At 38.2% G+C, this 27,079-nt stretch overlaps 1 protein-coding gene and 1 long non-coding RNA gene across 3 annotated transcripts in view; one reads left to right on the forward strand and one right to left on the reverse strand.

The window, feature by feature from the left end:
• The window catches only part of TMEFF2 (transmembrane protein with EGF like and two follistatin like domains 2), a 232,423-nt gene that overhangs the window by 36,657 nt on the left and 168,687 nt on the right, over positions 1-27,079 (reverse strand). Inside the window, exons 6-8 of one of the 2 annotated variants that reach the window (XM_045480569.1) lie at positions 11,496-11,644; positions 10,703-10,762; positions 5,960-6,019 (exon numbers count right to left, since the gene is read on the reverse strand). In XM_045480569.1, coding sequence (XP_045336525.1) covers positions 5,960-6,019; positions 10,703-10,762; positions 11,496-11,644 — 269 coding nt within the window. The remainder of the gene's footprint in view (positions 1-5,959; positions 6,020-10,702; positions 10,763-11,495; positions 11,645-27,079) is intronic. The other variant, XM_045480570.1, reaches the window with a different exon arrangement.
• LOC123599248 lies at positions 22,747-24,706 on the forward strand. Its single transcript, XR_006713069.1, has 2 exons — positions 22,747-23,152; positions 23,569-24,706. It is a non-coding gene; the product is annotated as an uncharacterized LOC123599248 (long non-coding RNA).

Here is a 27,079-nt window from a genome sequence, read left to right on the forward strand (position 1 = left end):
TATGTGCCAACTGTGAGGAGGGGTGAGTAGCCAGGGATGTGGGGACAGGAGGGGGATTCGCTCAGAGATTATTTCAAGCAACTGGAAACCCCCAACTTCCTTGGGGTTCTTTAAATAACAGAAAAATGAAGAGGAAAAAAGCCAGTGGTGCAAGATTTGTAAAATAATTGTGACTGTACATGAACAGTCAATCTGCAGAAGTGAATTTGGATGTGTACTGCCTGACAAAGCACTAATTGCTTGTTGGTTTAAACTCTGTAGACTAATAACATGCCCTTTCTGGAATACTTAATTTCTGGAGGACAAATGGCGCTTGTTTTTTAGCTTCATTTTCTGAGTGATTTTTAAAAATTTATTAACGTTTTTTTGGTTAGACCTTTATTTCCAGTATTAAATGAAATTTTTAATGAAATACTCTCGAGAGGGAGTTTTCTGGATAGCACACACAGCTTTGAATCTCAGAAAATGTAAGAGAAAGTGGAAAAATAGTGGGTTTTTTAATGGCCTGGTATATATTTTTTAGGCATTATTATGTAACACTATCAAACACTGGTAATGCGTTCACAACTCTTTGGAGAACTCTCCATCTCATTCTGTGTGGGATAATTAATAAATTCATTGTTTTATGAAACTAAACATTAACATTATCACCATAAAGGGTATTTGTTAGCATACATGCTAAGAATAAAAATCTTAGTAAATACCAAAAAAATTAAACTTGTTTTCTAAGATTTATTCATTCTTCTTTGTTATTGGTCGGATGTCTTTGGATTACGTGTTAAAGAATGGCCATGGAAATTAATGCTGTGTAAAAACTCTTACAGGTTTCACAGTGAAGGAGGACCTACCAATCCAATATGGCTAATGCTGACATTCTGTACTAATATTGTCATTTCTAGGGTTATCGAGTGAGATCCCAGAGGGATTCAAAAGTAAGGATAACAAGATTGCTCTGTACTTTACCAGAGCACCAGAATGCCTTAAAGTCATGAAATGCTTCAGGGAGAACAGGCCTCAATGTCACCCTGACTAAATGTATTATATCTAGGAAAAGAGGTAGATTGGACAAGAATTAGTCAGAAATGGCAACTCAGACAAAGGAGAATAACACAGGTCAACAGTGTTAGGTAAGCTCTGACCATGGGAGAGGATGTCCTGGCCAAAGGCACTTCCCTATCTCCATCTGAAGGTAGTGGTAGGTATCTTTAGAGTGTAGACATTTGTATCTTAGCTTGTTACCTTAAATATCTGAAGAATATATCCTCTATTCAAGCTCACTAAGTGACCTCATCCTGCTGGGCTTCTCAGAGAATTCAAGTCTAAGAAGGGAACGCATTCGTCAGGGGACCCGAGTCCTCCAGGTAATGCTTTCTCATTGCAAATCAACACATAGACATTGAATCTGATTAATTTGAGTTCCCTGCTGAACAACAGCTTACTCCTGGTGTGTTGAAAATTTAGATTTCTAAGTCTACAGGTCCAAGAGCTTTTATACCGAATTTAGTCAATATCCGATTCCTGCCCTGTCCTGTCCCGGTTGCCCACCTCCACTGAATCACCATGTCCACAATGTGCTGCTGGTTTTGGTTCTCCATCTTTGACTTAGCCTATCTTTTTGTCCCCAGTTTCCATCCACTTCCCAAAGCTCACCAGAAACTGTGCTCCATAATCAGCAAATTCCTCACCCCACATCTTCAGAAGTTTCACTGAAATTCTCATCTCCCTTCTTGCATCCTGAAGTACTAGGTTTCTCCTAGAATACCACACGCCTTTAGTCTTCTCACAAGGTGGCCATTTTCTCTACCCTCTTTTCCTGTGTTTCAGGACTCAGAGGTGGGTGTGGGTGCTAACCTCCCTGGTCCTCATTAGTATTTTCATGTTATTGGACCACCCCACTTCCCTCAAGCCTTATCACTGATTTTCATACATTGTTATGCCTGGAGTTTGGCTCACAAGTTAGATTTCTCTTAATTACATTTGAGTTCAAACCAAAAGTCTGAGCAATTTCCAAATGAACAGCTTAAAGGGAACAAGCTATGACCCATGAAACAAGGAACAGTGTTTAGAAACACAATATTTCCGAGGGATTTTAGCTTCAAAGATATTTAAAAACATTTTTAGTTGATTATATGTGTACACAATCTCAAATCATCAAGATGTGAGAACTGAATTTTCAATGTGCTTGATAATGTGGGTTCATATATGTGAAGCATATCAGACTCATTAACAAAAGCAGCAATCAAAGTGGTCTGGATATTTTGGGTTTTTTTTTTTTGAAACTGCTTGAATTCTATTTATTAGTTTTATGGAAAACAGCGTGTCTTGAAATTATGCAGAGCATTTGGACATATCCTCGTCTTCTTTCGGTTTCTCACATTCTACCCATATTTATGCCACTTTTCCTAGGAATGGAAATAACAGGCTTGAGGTAAAAGGGTAAATTAAGGTGGAGAACTGTGTCACTTTCACTCGTGGTATCTAGATGTTCACGTTCAACCAGCCTTTCCTCTTTGCCTCCTGTGTTAAACAAAGCAACAAAAGCTAATCAGCAAGGAAATGCAACTCTTTTCCTTGATGCTTAGCTTTTGTTGCACGCATTTGTTCTTGACCTTGATGCTCTGACTCTTTAAGGTGTGTGTGTATCTGTGTGTCTGCTGGTTGATGATGTACAAACACTAACTTTTCTCAGTAGAAAGAATGTTTTGCATAACGGGCATAACTTCTTATATATGACATTCCTGTTATTTCTGCTTGATACTTTCCCATCACTATGGTCACCCATTACACAGGCTTCTTTTTTTTTTTTTAATTTTTTTTTTAACGTTTATTTATTTTTGAGACAGAGAGAGACAGAGCATGAACGGGGGAGGGTCAGAGAGAGGGAGACACAGAATCTGAAACAGGCTCCAGGCTCCGAGCTGTCAGCACAGAGCCCGACGCGGGGCTCGAACTCACGGACCGCGAGATCATGACCTGAGCCGAAGTCGGCCGCTTAACCGACTGAGCCACCCAGGCGCCCCATACACAGGCTTCTTTTAAAGAATGAATGTGCAGTTCTTTCATACAAACACCCTGGGATACAAACGACTAACTTTAAAGGCCAGGAAGAAAAGAAACGTAAGCGGTATCACGATCTTGCAATTCTGTCAAGCCTTACGTCCTTTTACTCAATTTTTATTTGAATCTCATGTTTTAATAATCGGGTGATCATATTATTTTAAAGCGATCAAACTATATGGTACCTAGAATTGTGCCTGGAGGCAAACTGAAAAGTTAGCCATGTGAAAATTTAGACATACCAATGTGCTGGAGACTTACAAATGGTAGGTGCTCAATAAATACTTCTTTACAGACGAATTAAAAAGTCTGCCAAAATCTCTTGCGACAAATTATTGTACGACTTGAGTAGGAAAAAAAGAAACCCCTTGTAATTGTATGAGTCCAGAAATGAAAGTATTTGTACAAAAACTCTGAATATGTATCATATGGCTGGACCACAGCCCATACAATATGTTATACTGTCCATTAATAGATTTTTAATTGTCAGACAAAAAGGAAAATAATAACAAATAGCTGGCTTGCTAGTTTCTTGCGAATATGTTACATAATGTCTTTTTAATTTCAAACTTTAATTTTCTTTTAGTTTATTTTTTGAGAGAGAGAGCAAGTAGGGGAGAGGCAAAGAGAGGGAGAGAGAGAATCCCAAGCAGGCCCCACACTGTTTGCGCAAAGCCCACTGTGGGGCTTGAACCCACACACTGAGCCGACATCAAGCGTCCCAGTGGGATGCTTAACTGACTGAGCCACTCAGGTGCCCCTTATATTCAAACTTTAACCCTAAGGAAGGAGGCTTATTATCTCCATCGAACAGACGAGGAAACTGAGGCTCAGAAAGGTCAATTAATTGGCTCCTGGTTAAATAATCAAAAGCATGGCCGGTGTTTAAACTCGGCCCTGATTTTTAGTGGCCTTAACCACTAATCTGCCTGCCACACCTTTATGGAAGAGAAAGGTCCACGAGTAACACCTCAAAGTGAACAATTTGTTTCAGAAAGGAGCATTTCAAATCGGAAGAAGGGCACATAAATGATGCAGGATGCATTTATGAACTGGGGCAGAAACACAAAGTTTTCCAGAGTCTACCAGGGCCCAAGGCAACTCTTCAGTAGGAAACGTTCATCTGTATTGCAAATACCATTTCTGTGTTTATCTATAACCATGAACATAACATAATATTACAGATGACTGGCTACATGATTTTATGGAGAAAACAATGAAAGCACAGAAGTTCAAGAGAGCAGGAAAAATTGTGAGCTAGAGTTCATAGAAAGCTTTATGAATTTTGCAGCAGTCTAATGTAAATCCCAGAGGGGAAAATACTTGAATTGAGATACTTTCCCTCAGAAATCTTGAGAAAATCTTGACATCTTAATTCATTTCTTGAGCTTAAATATTCTAGGCTAGTCTGGTGGCACTGTAATAGCCTGGGCAAACGTTTTTATTTATTTCACTGTTGATACCAATATTTGTGCTACAAGCTGCTGCCTGCATTTGCTGCTATTTATTTATTTCCTACAGATCAAATTATTGGCCTAGACATAACATGCTTTCCGGTGAAGTGCTCTTTGTGTTCATGAGCAAACGGAAAAAGCTTCCATTTTAAATGCAGATTTTTTTCCACATGACTGAATTAATTCATGTTATAAATATGATATGTAACCACTTGATATTCATGTCGATCTACATATAGTGGAAGAGGAATCGAGGCAAATAGTAGATTAATCAAGCAAGTGCTGTATTCGCATGGGTGGCTGGTCAATGTGTCAAAATACTGTGTCCAGTTCTGGGTCAACCACTTAGGTTTTCTGAGCCACAATTTTATTCCCCCTAGTATTTGTAACTGTGTTTTATTGAATTGACATGAGAGCGAATAAGGTAATGGGAATGGATCTCTGTAAACCTAGAAAGTATCACACACACTTTTTCTATTAATGTAGGATTACTGGGTAGCAAAAACTGTTCTCTTTGGTTTCTCTTGTCTATGTGAGGAAATAGAAAACAGAAGAGTAAAATTTAAAGATCAAAGAAGACAGAGCTTGTAGGATGTTTATGAGATAGAGACAGGTTCAAAGAGAGGAGGAACTCTTTGGAGCATTTCACAGCAATGTAGGTATCATGGCGAAACATTTTTGAGTCTGGAACTCTCAAGGAGTTAACCTCTAAGGTGCAGAGGGGGGGTCCCAAAGTCTTTAAGAATGTTAAGTGGTGACACGTCTCCTCTGGTCCCATACCATTCACGCTTTGCTGGATTCTGGAATTAGTGATGATGGTTTGAACCTTAGCTCTATCGCATACCCTTTTTAGTTAATCTCCCTGAACCTCCATTTCTCACCTGTCAAATGCATATAATATCTCCCTCACATTTCTGTCATCGAGACTGAAGGAGACAATATACGTGAAAAGCCTTTGTAAATTGCCAAGGCTTCTACAGAGAACAAGTTATGATGACAATTCACTTAGACTAGATACCCTTTCAAGATGTCAGTTTCCTCTCAGGGTGAACAAATGAGTCAATGGAATAATAGTAGGATGTATGGAATTTGGTTTAAATGTATACTTCTGGCTTCTTCCTTTCATCTTTTAGACCTGAGCTTAGTATCTAAATTAGACCCAAACTTCATATCTAAAGCATTGCTTAAAGATAAAGGAGAGGTTTCTAAAGAGAAACTTGCCTAAAAAGAATTGATCTTCTCTAAATGTTACAAGACACGGTGAAAGGCCACAGTGTAATGCACGATAAGAAGACAAATAGACTCCATGCGTACCTGTACCTAAACTCAGAGCTGGGAAGACCCTGGCTTCCTCCCAAGACTGGAGATGACTCAGGGTTAACTTCTCTCATTAACTGCTAATACAAGCAGGGGAAATTTCTTTTCCCCATATACACATTATAATTTACCATATTCTTTATCTTTACTTGGGCCTTCTGACTCTTCTGTTAATCCAGTTCCCGTCAAATCTGTAGACACACAAGGAAGATAAGCCGAACACATTCTCTCAACAGCCATTCCCCTTAGTATTCTGGGGTTTATTTATTTTTTCCAATTTGGAAATATACATAAACATAACTGATTTTTTTAATCTGCCCCAGAGAGACTATCATTGAGTTACACGTATTCTAATTCTGTGGTCTAGAATTTATAGGAAATTATTACAAAAAAAAAAAAAAATCTCCCCAGCCATATGAAAAGCCTACAGGCAAATTTCATAAAAATCATTGTTAAAGATATCATCCATTCTATGTTTTCCAGTGATGCCTCGTAAGATCTATGCCAAATATTCTTTTAGAACTTAGCATTAGAGAAATTAGTTGTTTGGTTCCTGACCTGATTATTTATTTATTTTTTATCAGACACTGAAAGCCTAGGCTGCATTTTAGCAGAGACTTAGAATGATGTGTTCACCCTTGTAAAGCCCCGTGGAGTGCAGAGAGCAGGGCCTCTAAATATTTGCTGAATGAACGAATTCATCACATTTCCTCTTTATACACTGGTTCCAAGGAAGCTTAGGGCTAAATGCAGTAACTGTAATAGTCCATGTTGCTGATATATTTATTTTCCTCTACAGTTATGCTTTGTGTTTTCACTTTCTCTTTTAACGATCTCATTGAATATGCTTTAATTGTAAGCCACCACAGATTATTTTGGAAACTGGTACAAAATGTCATGAAACAAAATTCATTTTATTCTCTACATGGTAAAAGACAAAACAGTTTAAATTCATGGTTTGTTTTGCTTTTTGCGCATCTTTATGTATATGTGTATATTTTACAAACATAAAACCAAGTAAATTTTCCCTGGAAGATCATGTAGCTAGTTCTTCTGAGGCATGATCAGACTTTCCGATAGAAAAGCAATATAATCAGAAAATATATATGCCAGATGAAGAAAAACACAATAGTTGGGCTTCCTTTTTTTCGTCAAGACATGAGGGAAATTTTTTTAAAAAGAAAATGTTGCAGATTTCAAGAGGTGTAAAACATTTGCTATTTATAAAATACGCTATTTATAAAAACTTCCAGAAGGAAAGTTTAATATTAACATTTTCAAACAATGGAAACCCTCAAAAGCTCCAGCTCTGTGGAGCTTTTTGTTCTCGGAGACTTTCTGCAAGTAAATAGAAAGACCTAAATCGAAGCCCGAGTCTTAGACTGGTGAGGAAGAATAACACGAAGTGGCCCATTTAGTTTATCACACAGGGGTCTTGTCACTCTGCCTTGAAACACAGAGCCAAAGCTCTTGATTCAGGACTCACTAACGTCTGGAGTCTCAGTAAAAGAGAGAGGGCAGAAGAGAGACCCAAGTCAAGCACAACCAGAAAGCAGTGGTGGCTGGGATGGTCTGGCAAATTCTTTGTTTTCCTCATCTCTATTTCAGGTATACGCCTGTGAGGATCTCAGAATTCACAGCTCTGCACAAGTCCAGTCACGCTGTAGTCTACCTCTGCTTAGTGTTGCTGGAGGCATGGCTGGCTTAGTTTGCATTTATTTGTTTGCAAATCGGCTCTTGCTGGTCCTTACTGCAGTCTCTTTCTTTTAAATGATATTAAATATGAGACACAAGATATTTACTTTTAGGTTTAGGCTCTCTTTAAATTATATTTTCATTTTTTTAATCAGAAATGTGTGTTCTTGTATTTAAGGTAGGCTCAAAGGGGAAACTACGGTGTGTCGCTAAAGGTTTTTCACATATAGTATTGAGGACACGTAAGAAGAAAATGAGAGTGTGTTAAGACTGGCACTTCCCTTCGGTGGGAGCATCCATGGATGTTTGTCTAACAGGGGAAGTGACTGTGACATTGAACGAGCTTGTGAACACACAGCAAACTTCTAGGAATGTGAGTCACACAGTGCCCATCTTCCCTCCTTGGGGAGTTTTGAAAATATGAAACAGAAATTAAGAGGACAATGACATACTGAGTCTCTGTTTGGTTCCTTTTATTTTCCCAATGTTTTATCCCCAAATTTATAAAAATGCAAATACTGTTGGGAACCTGGAAATGTTGAGGGACATGGCTATTATTTAAATAATGTCTAACGAGGGGTATACATCGTATTTTAGTAAGATTGCCAATGAAAATAAAGACATCTAAATTAAATTCCATGGGAGTTTTAAAGTATGCAATCAATGGTTAATTAGAAACTGCAAGCTTCAATTGACATTATCTTTGTTCCTGTCTTAAATGTGGATTTCAACAAACATGTATTTTTAAACATTACTTTTATCTTAAAAATTTTTCGTCGGAAATTATTAAATAAATCTCATGTCAAACTAGAAGACCTTGGACAACATGGAGGGTCTGAATAGTTTCCATTTGCATGGATTTAAAAACACATTCTCTTTCCTTCTCATGTTCAATAAAGTGATAAGATAGGAAATAATGCCAACTGAAAGCATTGACATTGAAGGTCAGAAATTATTTGTTTGAAGCCAAATTCAAATATGAATTTTTTTGGAACAATATTTCAACTCCCAAACTCTTTGAAAATGGGCAAACTGTAAATATGTAGTATGAATGACAACGAGAGAGCGGTAAACTCCATTATGATATTTAATGTACAATTTCGGAAACTCACATATATATGCATATTGATGCTCATCAACTTGAAAAGTTCCTTGTTTCAGGGAGAGGCTTGATTTTCCTATGAGTTCAATGATGGATGGTTCAATAGAGAACATTTTCATATAATATTAAATTTTTGAAGATTTTTTTCCCCAAGCGAATTAGTTTGCAAAACAGGTATAAAGGTATTTTAAGCATAGTTAGTTACTCTTTATGTGAAAGTGAAATCTTTATGAAATCTTCAAATACTTTAGGCTACAGTAAAATTAAATATGCCAGGTAGCAGCTTATAATACCTTCAAGATATAGCTATTGTTTAGAATAAAATATAGCATTTAAATTTGATTTCATTTAATATTTAAAATGTATATTATTAGCTTCAGACCTCGATTTTTCATTATCTTCTATTACTTTTAATATTTTCCTGTGGATCAGCATATTTCAAAGTGCATTCTTGGGAACATTAGTGCTGTAAAAGCACCCCCAAAACATGTGTTATTTATCAAATAAGTTTGATAAAAGCTATATATTATAAGAGATTATTCATAATCATTTTAGATGTGATAATAATGAAATTTTATTTAAAAAGTGTTGATCTTTTAGGGTTGCAGGCTAAAGTATTTATGAATAAAATGATGTAATTTCTGGGATTTCTTTCCACATATTTTGAAAATGCTGAAACGGGATGGAGTTTGGGATGGGACCAGGTTACTACATTTGAGTGATGAATACATATTGGTTCATTATACTATCCAGCCTACATTTGTGTGCATTGTGTATGTATTGGAATAAAAATTAAATAAATTAACTAATTAATAAAAGATTCATATCCCTAAGAAATTTTACAGTGCACATAAAGAGCTCTGAGGTGCTCTGGGTAAGAAAGTCATTTGTTTACCTAGGCTCTTCCCAAACTTATTGACCACAGACAACTTTTTTTAAGGAATACCTGCTAATATCTTAGCTGGACATTTGGGAACACCTATACAATAGTAGAACTAATGTTTTCCATGTATTATTGTTCATGATGATTCTGGGCTTCTAGCACATAAAAGGTTTTACATGTTGAAAATCATTAAAATAAAAATTAAAAATTAAAAAAAAAATTATTTTGTTACTTCCAAATACGGAGAGGTATGAGGTATCCATAGTACAACATCTGATCACCTTTCTTCAGTTTCATTGAGATTAATTTTGTATATGAATATAACTTCATAAATACTGTTAAAGAAAATGCAATAACTGAAAAAAATGAATGATAATACAGATAGAAGCACTTTCGATTGACTAAATTTAGTCACTACTGTTTGATAGTTAAATGAAAAACTCTTTAAAAAATTAAAAAAAAACCTCTACATATCGTTATCATCATCAATAATTTATTTTTATATTTCAATCCAAAATTTTATAAAATTTTATGATCTGCTATTTGTGTGCCCGTCAACTATCTCTCACTCTAGAAACATTACATTAGATAGAAATAGTTCTCAAAATAGCATTCTATAATTGCTAATAAAATGTATGTTTTTATATAAATGCTTGATAATTCTGCAGACGTCAGAAGCTACATTGTAGTTTTAAAGAACTTTATTATTTTGAAAATAGTTTACACCTACCTTTTTAACTTTGCATGAAAGAGAGATCGGCTGTATTATTATCTATAGCTGTCCTTTCTAGTGTTTTTAGAGACTAGCAAAGCTTTTTCTTGTTGACTTTAATGAAAATTCAAGCAAGAACGTTTGCATTCATCACGATATGCTGCCAAAAACTGCATTAATTTCCATTGACGCCCATTAATTTGATAAATGTTTTGTCATTTGTACCGTTTGCACTGTCAAAACAAGTTAGTTATATCTTGCTGACATTTTGACAATTGCTTTAACTCTGGCAAAAAAAAAAAGTATTTTATTTGCTTCAACAAAAATTCACTATTGCCTATTGAAGGTTTGAACTAAGTGAGAGAAGATCAGCACATGTCAGAGTCTTGGAAGATTCAACTAAGGTTCAAGAGTAAAAATTATTCTTTCAGAACTCTCTTAAAGAAGCGCTCATATTCTGTAGTAGAAAACATTATAAGTACCTGCATAATCTGTTCTTGCATAATGCCCATCTTCAGATTTAGTAGTTGTAGTTGTGTTATCTGCGTTAAAAAAAAATTAACAATTAAAAGATTGATCAAATGCGTCCTAAACACCTAATGTCAAATTTACATGACTCCTCCGATAGTACCTTCATGACAATTAAGGAAATTTTACCACTATAGTTCTAAGCAACCTGTACACAAAGACAGATTTATGTCAATTTGCTTGAGAGCGAATAGTAGAATGATATCAGCTTTCTGAAGTTTGGGGCAGAGTAGGTTCACAATTACAACTGAGATAAGGTGGATGAAAGAATAACAAGTCAAAAAGCCAGGAAACGTTTGTTTCTGAATAAGAAACAAAATAGAACTTTCTAGTACATTGTGCTTTAAAAAAATGTACTTGAAACACTTCTATTGAAATCAACACATAAAAATGGTGTCATTTGTTTTTAATTTCAAGGCTTGCTAATAAATCCTCAGCTTCTTTGCTAAAAATGACTTTGGCTCTTTTTTCCCTCTGCAACGAGAATGTCTGCTGAATACAGGCTTCTGTGTTTACGGCATTATGAAGACACAGTCCCACTATATAGAAAAAAGATACGGACTGTTGCTGACAGACCCTGAGACTCCTATAATCACCAAAATGCTACAGTAGACTCTGCTATCCATTATAAATCAGGACTGTTTTTCGGAAATGAAATAGCTTGCCTAATAAGGAGTTATCTTCACTCTTCACTTCTACACGAAGACTAAAAACATGCTTTGAAATGAATTTTGGTACGAACATTACCTTGACATCGACCCAACGACATGACTTCAATTTTCTCCTGTTTCTGACATGATGCTTCTTTGATTTGACATGCATTATCATAAGATTTCCCATCAGAAGCACAGAGGGGATTGAAGTTGGTTTGAGAGCAGTCGATGTTGCACACACACCTGTAGGAGAAGAGAAATAAAAATGGGTGAAGGGGCTTAATTGTATGCTGATGGATAGTAACTAGGCTTAGGATGGTGATCGTTTTGAAGTGCATACAAATGTCGAATTATAATGTTGCACACTGGAACCTTATATAATGTTATACACCAATCTACCTCAATCAAAAACCTGTAACATCAATAATGTTAAGTGCTGGGTTGGCAACATACAAGTTGGCAAAAGTAAATTGTATCCTTCCAGGGAAGTTCCTTCACTTTTCTATCTGAGATGAAAAGAAGCACAGGACTAATTGAAAATAATTCAAAAGACTGAGAAATGGATAAAAAATAATAATAAAAAGGGAATATAATCATCAGTAAATCTTGGCCGCTGGAACTTTTAAAACAGGTACATAAACTTCCATGCTGATGCCTGTAGGATTTGAATAGGTTGAGGTAGCCATGAAAGTCTGCTTTACAATTTCCTCAAATGAGATCTTACCATGTGACTTCTATTCTCAGGATATTTGAATGGTGAGAGCGTGAAGAAAATGATTCAAAGGACATGTACACGAAAGTAAGCAAGGAGAATATTTGGAATGCAGTCAGGAGTTATATTTTTTCAGCATACATAAGGATGCACATGATGAGAACTAAAACAGGACTCTTTGATGGTCCTTAACGTTTCGGGAGGGAGCAGAAAACCCTTTGAGAATCAAATGAAAGGTACTGCTCTCTCCTCAGAAATATTCATACTCACATCAAACAACGTTTTGCATGAAATTTCAGAGTTTTTGTGGGCTCCTTGATGCCTACTCCATGGACTCCTTTCCCAGATATATACTTTTTCTAATTCTTGTTTTAAGTAATAAATAGAAGTTGATTAGCACTCATGATTTTAATATTTTTCTACAATATGCATTAAAAATGGTGAATTAGTGAGAATTAGGTTGCCTGAATTAGCAGAATTATACATTTTGCTTTTTTTTTTAAAGTTTATTTATTTACTTTTGAGAGACAGAGAGAAAGCACGTGTGTGTGAGCAAGGGAAGGACAGAGAGGGAGGGAGAGAGACAGTCCCAAGCAGGCTCCATGCTATCAATGCAGTGTCCCAATAGCAGCTTGATCCCAACAATCATGAGATCATGACCTGAGCCGAAATCAAGAGTTGGACGCTCAACCAGCTGAGCCACCCAGGCACCCCAGTATTGGACATTTTATTTATTTATTTATTTATTTACTTATTTATTTATTTATTTATTTATTTAAGCAAACTTCATATGACTTTTCCTATGTTCTTATATTATAATTCTCTGTATTTTACAATCTACTTTGTTACTCAGACTACGTTTTACATGTGTGTAAATGTGTCATTGCTTTAGAATATAAACTCGTATTTTAAATTCCTATTAATATTTACATCATTTTTCTAAATAGGTTATATGCTTCTTGAAGTGGTGAAGCACACATTTTACTTCTGTATATCTTACTTAGAGCTGGGCATATAATGATAACAATAATAATCAGCTTACTACATGCTGGGTTCTTAACATGCATTGCTTTATTTAATCTTTGCAACAGCTATTTTATAGATCAATGATGGAGCAATTATAAGGTCAGAGAGCTAGTAAATTGTGGAACAAGGACCACCCACGGATGTGTTGAAGTAAAATATAGCCCCTTTCCTCTCACCATTGGCTGTATGTTAGACTTTCCCAGAAAACTTGTAAATATACGAATTATCAGCAGGTTTCTGGGCCCCAGTAACTCTGGGGGTAGAGACTACAATTCTGCCTTCTCAGGCAGTCCGCCTGGCACTGGATCCACTTCCTGGGAATCACTGCTTGATCCATGTGTTGATTAAGTGAGAGAGGGTTTGTCTACACACCAGGGCTGCTCAGAGTGCAGTCCTTAGACCATCTGTATCAGAACTACCTAGATCTCTGTTAAAAGTGCCGGCAGAAATTGTGCTAATGCACTTAACTTTTTTTTTCTTTTTCTTTTTCTTTTTCTTTTTTCTTTTCTTTCTTTCTTTCTTTCTTTCTTTCTTTCTTTCTTTCTTTCTTTTTTTTTTTTTTGTAAGAGAATTGCTTTAGGAACACTTGGTTATTTTTACTTTCACCTGTTTAGGAACAAATAGCTAGGACAGATGGTAACCAACTCCAAATGCTTAAGTCACTGAGGAGTGGAGTCCCTACCTCGGCCGTGATGTTGCTGCTGAGATCACAACATGGGGACCTGGGCTGATTCTTGGCATCTGAAAAATCTGAGATTGGGAGCTGCCTACATGTTCAAAGAACTTTTGGTCCTTTTCACAGTGGATTTGGGAAAGTGATTTTGTAGATCACCCTTGGTCTCCTTAACCGTTTGTGGTAAATAAAGAGGGGAGGATACTGACGTTTATTTTTTAAAAGTTGGTTCCATTTACCTTCAAACCAGTTTACTGTTGTTGTGTTAGATTCTGGGGATTATCTCCTTGAAAGACACCAAAATAATTATCTGTTACTGGCAGCATAACAGAGAGAAATCATGTTTTGTCATCTATCGAAAGAGCAAATTATATAACAAGGGCTTTGCAGGTATCTTCAAGTTATTTTTTGTGTCTGAGTTTATTAAACTTAGTTAGAAAACAATGCAGGATTCCAGGACGATAGTCTGAAACTCTATTGGTAGTAGTTAAATTACCCTTGTGTTCCCTGCCCCACCCAATACACTCATCATTCAATAACTGCAAGTTAATAGATAAATAAATGAAATGAATAAATACAGTGACATGACTCTATATTCTTATAGAATTAATACAAATTGTCATTACTATATTGCCATAAACACAGACATAGGATAGCAAAATAATTTCTTGACAGATATTAAATGTTCTGAGATCAAATAATGACAAAAATAATACTATCTTACTTAATGATAGTCCCTGTCCCATGGGGCGCCTGGGTGGCTCAGTCTGTTAAGGGTCCGACTTCCGCTCAGGTCATGATCTTGTGGTCAGTGAGTTCGAGCCCTGCATCGGGCTCTGTGCTGACCGCTCAGAGCCTGGAGCCTGCTTCAGATTCTGTGTCTCCCTCTCTCTCTGCCCCTCCCCCTGCTCATGCTCTGTCTCTCTCTATCTCAAAAAATAAATAAACATTAAAAAAAATGATAGGGCCTGTCCCAGTGCTATATGCTTTATTTTTATTTTATTTATTTATTTTTATTTGTGAGAGAGAGCAAGCATGAGCGGGGAGAGAAGCAGAGGGACAGAGAGAGAGAGAGATTCTTTTTTTTTTTTTTTTTTTTATTTATTATTTTTTTGGGGACAGAGAGAGACAGAGCATGAACGGGGGAGGGGCAGAGAGAGAGGGAGACACAGAATTGGAAACAGGTTCCAGGTTCTGAGCCATCAGCCCAGAGCCTGACACGGGGCTCGAACTCACGGACCGCGAGATCGTGACCTGGCTGAAGTCGGACGCTTAACCGACTGCGCCACCCAGGCGCCCCGAGAGAGAGAGAGATTCTTAAGCAGGTTATCCATGCTCAGCATGAGCCCATGACCCTGGGATCATGCCCTGAGCCAAAATCAAGAGTTAGATGCTCAAACGACCGAGCCCCCCAGGCGCCCCAGTGCTATGTGCTTTATATGCAGCTACCTCTTTCATCTGTCTGTCTCTATGAGGTAGCTACGATTATCTCCATCTTACAGATGAGACAATTGAAGCTTGGAGACGTCGCCTGGCTTGTACAGGGAAAAACCTAGTTTCCAGTATCGACAGTTTGATATCAGAACCTGCACTGTTCTACGTATTGTTCAGTACAATGAAAAACAAAGCAGATCCAAATTCCTACTATTTACTCATTAACAGAATACCTTGGATGTACAGGATGTGAACAAAATAAGATTAGGTCTGCTCTTAGAATATTTATCATGATTTTATGAATTTAAATCACAGTGACTTTTAGTATCTGACTTCCCAAACAAGTGATCCAGACTTTTTAGTATCGTAAGGATGTATCAGTAAACATTCATTTGAAGATACTCTGAACTATTATCTGGTTATTACAACAAGTAACAAGTTGATATGCACTGAATCAGTCTGGCTACAGAAGGCATCAATTGTTTAGACTATTGTACCCTTGGCAAAATTCTATCTAAAGGTGTTTCTACTTTTTATAAAAATACACACGTAGACAGACACACACACATCTACACAAACATACACTCTAAATGACACTACCGAAATTGTACATTTTAGAACCACATCTTCTCCAAGGCACTGCTTCAAAACTTTTAAGAGCTTGGAGTTTTTGGAAGTTCAGATTCACAGGGTAGAAAGATTTTGTGTGTTGATATGAATAAATGAATTTGTGTATGTGTACGGAGAGTGGACTCTGTGGTGGCATTTACTGCATTGTTGATGTCCCAATTTATTAGTTTATACCTTCACTTTCTACAACTTTCTTAAGGGCAATGTGTATTTTTTACCTTCAGATTTCTGGAACCTGGTGGAGGGCATCATAGCAAGGTCATCGGTAACGATTGTTGAATGACTTACTGAGAGAATGGCAGGATGGACTTGGATGAAGTTAAAGAGAACAGTCATGGGGCGCCTGGGTGGCTCAGTCGGTTAAGCGTCCGACTTTAGCTCAGGTCGTGATCTCGCGGTCTGTGGGTTCGAGCCCTGCGTCGGGCTCTGTGCTGACAGCCCAGAGCCTGGATCCTGTTTCAGATTCTGTGTCTCCCTCTCTCTGACCCTCCCCTGTTCATGCTCTGTCTCTCTCTGTCTCAAAAATAAAGGTTAAAAAAAATTTTTTTAAAAAAAGAGAACAGTCATTGTGGAGACATTAACACGTAGGAGAAAGAACCAGTGATTGGTTCATATAAACTCTCACCCAACTCTGGGCTATCTGGCCTTTGAAAAAGGTTACCTACCTCCTTCCTTTAATTCGTGCCCCACAGACAAAGGAGACAGAGCACTAGCCCTTAGGGGCCTCAAAGGCATCAAGGTGCAGTTGAGAAAAGGACGCGTTTCACCAGGCGGGTTACTACTTATATTTTACGGCATTTGGGTGCAAGTTTTTCAGAACCAGGATAATGTAACCATGGTGGTGACTTGTCAGTTTATTGCTGTTTCAAACCATTGAAAAATATCAGGCTCCAATAAACGGGTGACAGAGTTATCATACAGTGTAATGGTGAGATTGCAGGCCACTCTGTGCAGTGGCAGCTTATGTAAATTAATTATGTAAATTAATCAGGGGTTTTTCTTTCTACGGAAATGTAAGGCAGATATTTTTAAAAACAGAAACTCTCCTTTCTTCACTGCTTTTGGCAAATAATTGCATTATTATTCATTCTGAGAGGAGTAACTAGTTAATTACAGCGTGTCACAAGTACTTTATGCGAGCCAAGGATTTATAAGGCTGAGGACTGTATGGATGCCTTTAAGTTTTGTGGGGTTTTTTTTTGTATTTTCTTTCCTTTTTTTCTTTTTTCCAACCTATCTCAGTCTTTTGACATTTTGACACTGCGATTACATAGATCTCTTTTCTTCTAGGTTGCAAAGAAAAAGCATCAGCCCTACTTGAAAATAATAATTTTAAGGGTCTCTATGTGAAATACCACCCTCTGAAATCCTTCAAAGAAAATTAACATTGACTGAAAACCCTAGCTCTCCGAATGGTAAGAAAGAAGAGAAACATCCAATAATTTAAAAAGGCCACCGGAAGGAGTGAAGAACCGAAACTATAGGAAGTAAAAAGTGGCGTCTATGGTGACTCACATGCATTTATAATTATCTCATGAATATTTGGGGGGGGGGCTCAAGCCCCCAACATTAATTTAGTTCCTTGTCTCTCTCGAAATGGCTCTTCCAGGGTGTTCTGCAATGAGTTAAATAAACCCTTCCCTTATATTTCGAAATGCCTCACTGTTGGCCAGAGCATGAGGCTGCAAAACCTGCCAGGTAGCAAATCCCTTATTCATGTGTCTGCTTGGGGACTGCCCTCTAATATCACTAGATTTGGGTTCATCTATTAAACATGCCCGTCACTTGTTCCTCTCCCCGGGTCCTTGACTCGTCCATTCCAAATTTTGTCCATACAACATCCCTAATCAGTTTTAAAGTACCCAATTGTACTGCAGTGAGGATGGTTTTCTGGGTTGTTCTGAACCTTGACTGGTTTGTTTCCCTTGTGCCTGTCTGGCTCTGGGGCTATTATGCAGACCCTTCCTGGCCTGGCCAGAAAATGAGGTCAGAGCCACTGCCCATGCTCTCCGTCAGAACTGTAATGGATGAGTTGCATTATATTAATGATAGTGAAAACAGTGTGTACTTTTCATTCAAGACTCTTGTGATACTTTAAGCCCATTTACTCATTAACTCTCATGTCACTCCTCGATTATAATTATTTTATCTGTAAAGAAACTACAATTCAGGAAGGACTGGGTTGTGAGGGAGAAAATGAAATAAGAGATAATGAAAATGCGCTGAAAACAAAAACCCTCTATACAGAGCGTGGAAAAGCACTGACTGCAAGGTAGTGTTGTAAGTCTACTATATTGTTACTCAGGCGATACACGTGAGCTTGGGCTGATAATTTTTGTTTTGTTGCTGTTGTCTGTTTCGTTTGTTTTTATTTTTAAATTTGAGAAGGGCAGTCTTTCTAGTTTGGAAATCTAGGAGGAAGGAATAAGGCCCTTCTCCAGACAAATTACCAAGGACTACAGTCAGGTTTTCCAAGGGGGACCAGGGTTATCTTGTTTATGGAAAAGCTTAGTCACCATTGATATATACCTCTTTATAAGGAGGTAAACTATAGGAGTTGGTCTATTAGATGGAAGGTCTTGGGAATACTGAGAAAAAGCCTAGGGCAACAAATAGTCAACGGGTATCTGAATGAAGAAAACCTGAGTTGAGAGACCCTTCCTTGGGGTGGTGTCAGAACTTTCAAAAACAGAATCACATATTGAACAGATGACACAATTTCTGGATAAAAGACTGATGGCCATGTATTTAAATAATATCAAATACAATAAAGGTAGATGGGGAACGTGACTAGAACCTGGAGTTTCGTATCAGATAGACTTGTGTCTCACTGAGGCTTGATCATGTGCTAGCTGTATGGCATTGAACTAGTTACTTCACCTCCCCGAGCTTGTGACAATGGAGAGACTGATTCAGGATCGTGGGGATTAAATGGAATATGCATGTGCATTGCTTAATAAAGTTTCTGAGAAGTTGTAGTTACCCAGTAAATATTGGTCCTCATTAACTTTTGGCTTAGTGGTTTCTCTCTACTCTTGGATGCAAAGAAAAATCTTCTGTGGAATATTTCAACCTTGGGCTCCCACCCAGAGATTTACACTTAGGAGACCTGATGTGAGGCTGCAGTAACCGAGGGGAGTTGTCAAAAACTCTGCAGGCGATTCCGATGTGCAGATGTGGTGAGCTGCACTTACAGAAAATACTCTTTCTCACCCTCTAAGACTAAGAGATTTTCTAATTTGGCATCTGTATGATTCACGTGAGAAATTCTGATGCACTGGGTCTGGGGAAGGACTCAGAAAATCCCTTCGCTCTTTCTAGAGCAGATGGCTGGCGTCGCCTATTGAGCAACCTCAACTATTTTGGCTTCGGTCCCACCCTTGTCTCTCTTCCCTTCATTCCATTAGAAGGAATTTAATATTCTTGTTTCATGTAAATGATTCAAGGACAGCCACTAAAAGGCTTTTCTCCACTCCGTACAGGGGAAACGTTTGTGGTGTCAGGTGACAGGGACAGGTGATTAAATGCACTGACACAAAAACATCATTGGTGGCGCAATCAACAGAAGTGATTCGCCCAGCAAAACCATGAGAGAGCAATGGGAGAGGATGTGAACCCATGGAGGGCCTCCGTGTGCCAGGCACTTAGCTCCAACTTCCACCATGCTCCCAGCTTTAATGTTCCCAAGACTGGGAGGAAAACGTGGAAACCGAACTATCTTCAAAGGTGAGTCAGATTTAACAGAACTGTGATAGAGCAAATGTGATAGGGAAACGTGCAGGGGCAGACCCTACCAGAGAGCTGGGCAGCTGTAAACAGATCAATCTAATTGGAATGAACTCTTCTCATCCCAAGTAGCAGGATACAAGACTCTAGACAGATTGTGAAGGGGCCCAATTCCATCTAAGGGGTGGCCTTTATCTTCTACTGAAAGCTTTCTGAGCACAGGGTGATGAGAAGGTCACCATGATGGAAGGGGTGTTTTAGGAGGATTACACTTGCAGGGGAGTGCAGGCAGGGGGACTAATCACCAGGCTATTGCTGTAAACTGGGGGGCTAGCAAGGAAAACCTAGGGCAGGGGTGTTGTCTCCAATGAAGAAAAGGAAGAACCAATGGGGCTTAGTGGCTCCATACTTGAGGCATATTACAGTGAGGTTCTAAGGCACAAATGTCACCAATATGCCCTTCCTGCTCTACCCTTTCCTGCCTTTTTCCTGACCTGCGTTGTGTTCCAAAGAGGAAACTGACCAGAGGAGCAGCCTGGCAGCTGTGTGTGGGACTCAGGAAGGCATGCTTTCCTGGTAGGGAGAGTTTTCGCTCTTTGCTGTCGGGGCAGGGCAAACAGTTCCATCACGATAGTGACATCAGATAAGCATCCTTACCAGCAGTTGAAGGAGAATGATTCTTTGTAGTCATGTGTACCCTGCCTGGTTCCAGGACTGACTGAAGATGACTGCAACAAAACAGGCAGCAGGTATCTATTAATGCTTGCTGCCTTAGAGAGCAAACAAGGTGCCCTCCAAGCAGTGGGTGGCCGCACGCCCCTCTTCCATATAGACGATATAGGCGAAACGGGGTTTAACTTGAGATCTGTGTTCACGTATCATGTTTGCATTTTTCCCATGATTATTTTTTCCCTTTTGAAGCAGCTGCATTTACATCTTAAAATAATCAAAGTAAACAATTCTTCTTACTCATATACATTTTTAAAAGTATCTTGAAGCAAAAATCCTTCATTAGCATTATGTGTACGCTCTTGCTCATTAAGCTGGAAAACATATTCCATAACCGAGAGTGACTCTGTGATTGCTAAGAAGTGTGGCTGCTTTGACTAGATGGGCCTTACTACAGAGCAGAATCAAAAGGCGTGAAAACCCCAGAATGAGAAGTTGGAAGTTAAAACAATACAATGCAATCGGCATTTGAATCCTGAGATGTACTAAAAATTCCCTCTTGCTCCTTCCTGTCAGGATCATGTTGCACGTTTTGACACTTCCCTTCCTCGATTCCTACACTCACTTCAGCCAGCTCCACGTTTATATTTTGCAAGCTGGCCCTCTGGTATGCCTTCATCTGACCAAGGACTTTCAGGAGTAAATATGTATGAACATCATTACAGTCTAGATTTTCCACGAAACGGCAATTGAAGATCATATCTTTGGATTTCATCCATAAGATATAAAAAAGCCGTAGATGAATAATAGCTCTGCATTGTGATAAAGCTGCTAGTTTGAAAATATTGTCCATTACATTGTTCAGGTGGTTTTCATGATGGTGGTTTCGGGTCCTGGCGGGAATTAATTCCATTCATGATTAAAATTTGTATCAAATGATCTCTCTTATTGCTATATGTCATCCTGTATTTTTTCCTTTATTACTCGTAGGGTCAATGTAATTTAAATTTGCTTTTAGAATGACATAAAATATTTATGATAACATGATCAAAAACTTCATTATTTGAAGTCATAATGAAAAAAATATATAATAAAAATATTCATAGGGAATAGGACCCTAAGAAGGGAAAGTGGGAAATAGGAACGAGGATGTTCTAACTTTATCTATAATGTTATGGTTCTTAAGAAATGATCAAAGGCAAATATGGTTAAATGTTTGTTTTGTTAAAAGTAGGTGGTGGATGTCCATATGTTACATTATTTTTTATAGTTTCAAAATATAACTAAAAATAAGAATATTAGATCAGACATTTTGCTGAAAATGATGAAATTACCAAACTTGGTACATATTTTTTGCATTGGTTCGATCCAGTTAATTTATTTCTAAATTGTTTAAACAAAATTAAATATATATTCATATGTGTGTGTGTATGTGTCTGTGTGTGTGTGTGTATGTGTGTGTGGAGACATCCCAGTGGAATAAAATAACATTTCTTTGTGAATAGCTAAGATTGATCTTATGTGTGTATAAAAATGAATCTCAAGTGGAGTTTATCATACGAAGGGACTCATCTCTGTGTTTCTTCCTCCCTCCTCATCTTACTTGTTCGCCCACTGAAATGTTAAACTCGTGAACACATGGTGGCATTTTAGTTAACAGGCCCAAGCCAGCATTCTTCATTGACTTCCTGCCGGTGAGTTTTGATTGCTCTGAAACAGGGCTGTATGGCAGTGCTGTCGGCCAGGAATAGTCATGAGCTATTCTGAAACCTTGGGATGAAAGACTTTAAGTAGAAATGTTTTAGCATTTTGCCTTGAAATAAGAATACTTTAGGGCGCCTGGGTGGCTCAGTTAGTTAAGCATCTGACTCTTTATTTCAGCTCAGGTTCCCATCTCGTGGTTTGTGAGATCGAGCCTTGCATCGGGCTTGGTGTTGACATCGCAGAGCTTGCTTGGGATTCTCTGTCTCCCTCTCTCTCTGCCCCTCCCCTGCTCAAAAATAGATAAATAAACATTTTAAAAAAGGAACACTTTAATTTATCAAAAATATTAAGCTTAAAAGGTAAGAAGGGAAAGGTTGTGTGACTGCCACCCTGCTGCAAACTCTCGAGGAAGGTCCTGTTGTCGAAGGTGTCGGGAAGGTTGCCACTATTACTGCCGTCCTTTTATTTTTTCTATTTTGTCCTCTCTTAGGCACATTCATTTTCATTTATCACAGATCTCATTTAGTTCATTCTATTTTTTATTTTATTTTATTTTTTTTTTTCAACGTTCATCTATTCCTGGGACAGAGAGAGACAGAGCACGAATGGGGGAGGGGCAGAGAGAGAGGGAGACACAGAATCGGAAACAGGCTCCAGGCTCTGAGCCATCAGCCCAGAGCCCGACGCGGGGCTCGAACTCACGGACCGCGAGATCGCGACCTGGCTGAAGTCGGACGCTCAACCGACTGCGCCACCCAGGCGCCCCTCATTTAGTTCATTCTAATCCCATCAGTGTAGTTGAGCACGTACTTGGTGCTAGGTACTGGGCTAAACATCAGAGACCTCAAGATGGCTCGTGGGATGCCGACTGGAGGCAGAGATCACAACTAAATGAGAAAAACAAGTATCCGTAAAATGGTGTCCTCAGAGTTGGACTTTGTTGGAGTGAACATGTTTGAGAGCTCTGAGGAGGAAAAATGACTTCTACTTAGAGAGTCTAGGAAGGTTTTGTAGAGCATGTGACTCTTAACTAGAAGCTTAAGTGGGAGTACAATTTCCACAGGTGGTTTCCATGGTGACTTGTAGCAAGAGGACTCAGAAATCCGATTCCGCCCTAACAGTTCATTTCTCATTTTCTTTCCTCTGTTGATGCTTCTCCTGTGTGTTCGTTTATACAGTAAGTGATACATCAACACATTTTTCTCCTTCCCTAAAACTCTTATCTCACATTCTATATTACAAACGAGAGCACATGTGTCCTGTGTGGGGCCCAGGGCCATAGAGACTTCTGGAAGTCAGACCAGGCCATTGAAAGAAGTCAAGCCTCTGCTGTCTGGTATGGGCATTGTCATTCTCAAGATGCTGGATCTCTGGCTGCAGGATACAGAAGGATAAGCTGGCCCGGGACGATGATGTCTGGGGCGACCAGTTCTAAAATTCTGACACTTTGTTTCCTGATACTCCTATTACCGATTATTTCTATTTATCCAGCACATCCTTGCCTGTCAATCTTCCTCACAGTCTTTGCTGCTTCATCTCCGCTAAAGCCTCTACTAAATGAGTTTGACACTCATCAGAATGTTTCCTTCCTAGAGTTGATGCTCCTGCTACTGAGTCTTTCTGAGTCTACTGCGCTTTCATCATCGACAGCCTTACTCACTTGCTCTCCAACCTGTCCTGCGTTACACGTCTCTGCAGTTGAGTGGGAAGAACATGGGCTCGTGAATCTTGTAATAAGGGCCTGAGCCCATTGTTTATAGCTAAGAAATGCTTGATGAGTAAATGATAGACTTGAATTAATATCTTAATTCTGCAAATGGCTTGACACATCTGTAAAGGGTAGAAAGGAACGCCTGGCTTGTAACAACACCTGCCTCCAAAGGTTTTTCTGAGGGTATACATGGAGAACAAATGGAAACATCTTCACGGGATATTTGGTGCATCGCAGGTTTTGCTGTTTTGCTGCTTCCCTTGCTCATGGATAGTTCATTCTTCATCTTGTACTAAACTGGTCTAGTCCATTCCAGACGGGCACCAAATACAATATTTTTCCACATACACTTAATTGATTAACTGCAGATAAGCTTTGACCCAATGTGCATGAAAGAACTACTTGTCGTGCACATTTCTCTAAAATCTATAAATTGAGGGTTTTTTTTCTCTCATATTTGGAAGTACAAAAAGATTAATGCCTTTTTTTTTTGGTTCAAAAAGAATTCTTACAACATTTAGACTATCACTATATTGAGTAATGCTAAAAATAAGTTTGTTTCACTCCTATTTTTTTCTAGTCCTTGTTATCTCTGTCCTCTTCTTCCTTACCTTTCTGTCTTTATCACTTGTGCTCTCTCCAAAGTACACAGTCTAAGTACTTCGAAAAAAATTTCCTGCCACTGATGGAGCTTACCATCTAGCAGAGAAGCTTACTGTTAACAACGTGGAAAGGTTTAAAGTTCTTGCTAATAATATAGGAAAACCTTTTCTTAATATGTTGTCTATAAAGATGATATAAATGTATTTATTTGCAGAGACAATATAAATGAGATGAGAGATGAATCTACTTGTTTTCAAACGTGGTAGAAACAAACTCAATTTGTAGATTTTAGATAACATACAGAGCAACATGAAAAAAGTCACATTGAATTCTTTTGCTTTCATTCATTTTTTCATGCTAGAGTTATTTGCTAATAGTACTATTCTTTTTATTCTAATTAAAATGTCTGCATTCCTATTCTTAAGTGTGGCTGTGCAAAATGGTCCTGTTCTTGGTTTCATCTCAGAAAGCTTTTTAAGCTGAATAATCAAATGTGGACCTTCTTTTAGTAATAGCAAATGGCCACTGCAGGAACACAACATGTTTTTTTAAGACAGTGTTTTGAATTACTTATAAGAGGAGAAGTCCTTTTAATGAAACCAATAATCTATTGACTATACACATGCTAGAGTTATTACCTGAAACCAGGAAATTGATTCATTATTTTAACTTTGTTGTACTATAAGGGATTTGATTTATTTTTACCCATGCTATATATTCATTTCACGAATTGTCAATCTTCTATCTCAAGCAAACTATATTATAAACTTTTTCAACTCAAAACAATACTTCTTTTTTACCACATATTATCTTTTATATTTTTCAAACTAAGTACCTCTAAGTGCCACACCATAAATGGACATAGGATAAATTCTACTTAAGTAAATCAGCCTATAGTTGATTCTAATTTAAAATCATTGAGCAATAACTTTTGTTTGTACTGTTGAATAGCATGTATTCTATACTTTTTTCGCTTACAAATAATCTACCGAGATTTGACAGTTGTCAGGCAGTCAGACTTGGGGCTTGCTGAGATCATTATCAGATACGTATCAAGGCACGGATAGGACCAATGCCAACAATGCATACAGGATGCTCTCGTTACTCATCCGGATGTTGTATCGGTCAGTGGCTCCTTTGACATGAGCTGGAGTTTAAGCTTAAGGTTAGCCCTAAATAAATGACCTGTTCTGTTCTCTAGTTTGGGATTTTTCTAAAATGAAAAAAGTACTTTTTAAATGTGAAGTTCTGATCAAGGTGATATAATTAAAAATACATAAAACATCTAGGGGCATGTGGGTGGCTCAGTTGGTTAAGCATCCGACTCTTGATTTCGGCTCAGGTCACGATCTCACGCTTGTGAGATCGAGCCCCGTATCTGGCTCTATGCTGAAAGTGGAGTGTGCTTAAGTCTCTCTCTCTCTCTCTCTGTCTCTCTCCCTCTGTGTCTTCCCCACTAGCACACTCTTAAAAAAAATGCATAAAACATCTAGAAAGAAATGGGGATGATGTTAGCTTTATATTCATACTCGCATAGATCAGAGAGTAACTTGGATCACAAGAGATTCAAAATATTGTGCTGGGAAAATTGCCAGTATATAAATTGGAATACCAAAGTACAGAGAAATTAGTAAAAGTGTATACAAATTAAAAATTCTCCTTTCTGAACATAGATAAAAAATCAGAGGCTAATCCAGAATTGAGACAGTAAAATGTTCAGAATCAAAAAACAGCTAAAGGTATGTATACACATACTGTAAGCTATAAGTCATCAGGGAAATGAAAGGTCCTCTGAATTGCTGTCTCTCCTCTGCCTCTGTTGAGTCAGTTCACGGCACAGCCCAGGTGACGCTTTTAAAATGTAAATGAGATCAAATCATTTCCTTGCTTAAAACCCAGCAAAGCCGTCCCATCAACCTTAGAATAAAATCTATGGTTCTTACCATGGTTGATGAGGCCCTGCATAATCTGGCCCTTGACTAGCTCTCCAATTTCATTTCTCCACCCTTTTCATGCTCCAACCACACTTGAGTGTTACTGCTTTCTGGACACACCATATATGCTTCTGTCACCAGGATATTTCATTTTCTGTCCCTTCTGCCTGGCACGTTCCTACATCAGATATTTGCATGGCTCAGATCTGACCTTTTCCGAGAAGCCTTCCCTGACTACCCTATCAAAGTCAGAACACTTCCATCTCTGACTCCTAACATTATTGCATATATGATTTTTAAAATTGTCTGTTTTCTTAAAAAAAAAAAAAAAAAGTAAAAAAAAAAAAAAAAGGCCGGGCGGGGGGCGCTGTGTGGCTCAGTGGGTTGAGTGTCCGACTTCAGCTCAGGTCAGGATCTCGCAGTTTGTGAGTTCAAGCCCCCGCGTTGGGCTCTGTGCTCACAGCTAGGAGCCTGGAGCCTGCTTCTGATTCTGTGTCTCCCTCTCTCTGCCCCTCCCCCGCTCATGCTGTCTCTCTCTCTCTTTCTCTCTGTCAAAAATAAATAAACATTAAAAAAAAAAAAAAAGGAAAACTGTCTGTTTTCTTCATTTCAGTGTATGCTTTGTGTAAAAAGTGACTTTGCCTGCCTTGTTTTCTGCTGCAGACTTCAGCAGCAGAAAACTGCTGTTTTCTTTAGGCCTAGAACAATATCTGGCACATAATAGGCACTCAATAAATATTTGTTGAATAAATGAATAAATAAATATACTTCTGACTTTAAAATAAAATATACTTATATTTTAGTGATCTGGGCAAAGTTTTGATTTGAAGTCTATGGTTAATTAGGTCGATGCATA

This window comes from Leopardus geoffroyi, chromosome C1 (genome assembly GCF_018350155.1).
Source record: "Leopardus geoffroyi isolate Oge1 chromosome C1, O.geoffroyi_Oge1_pat1.0, whole genome shotgun sequence".
Taxonomy (NCBI): domain Eukaryota; kingdom Metazoa; phylum Chordata; class Mammalia; order Carnivora; family Felidae; genus Leopardus; species Leopardus geoffroyi.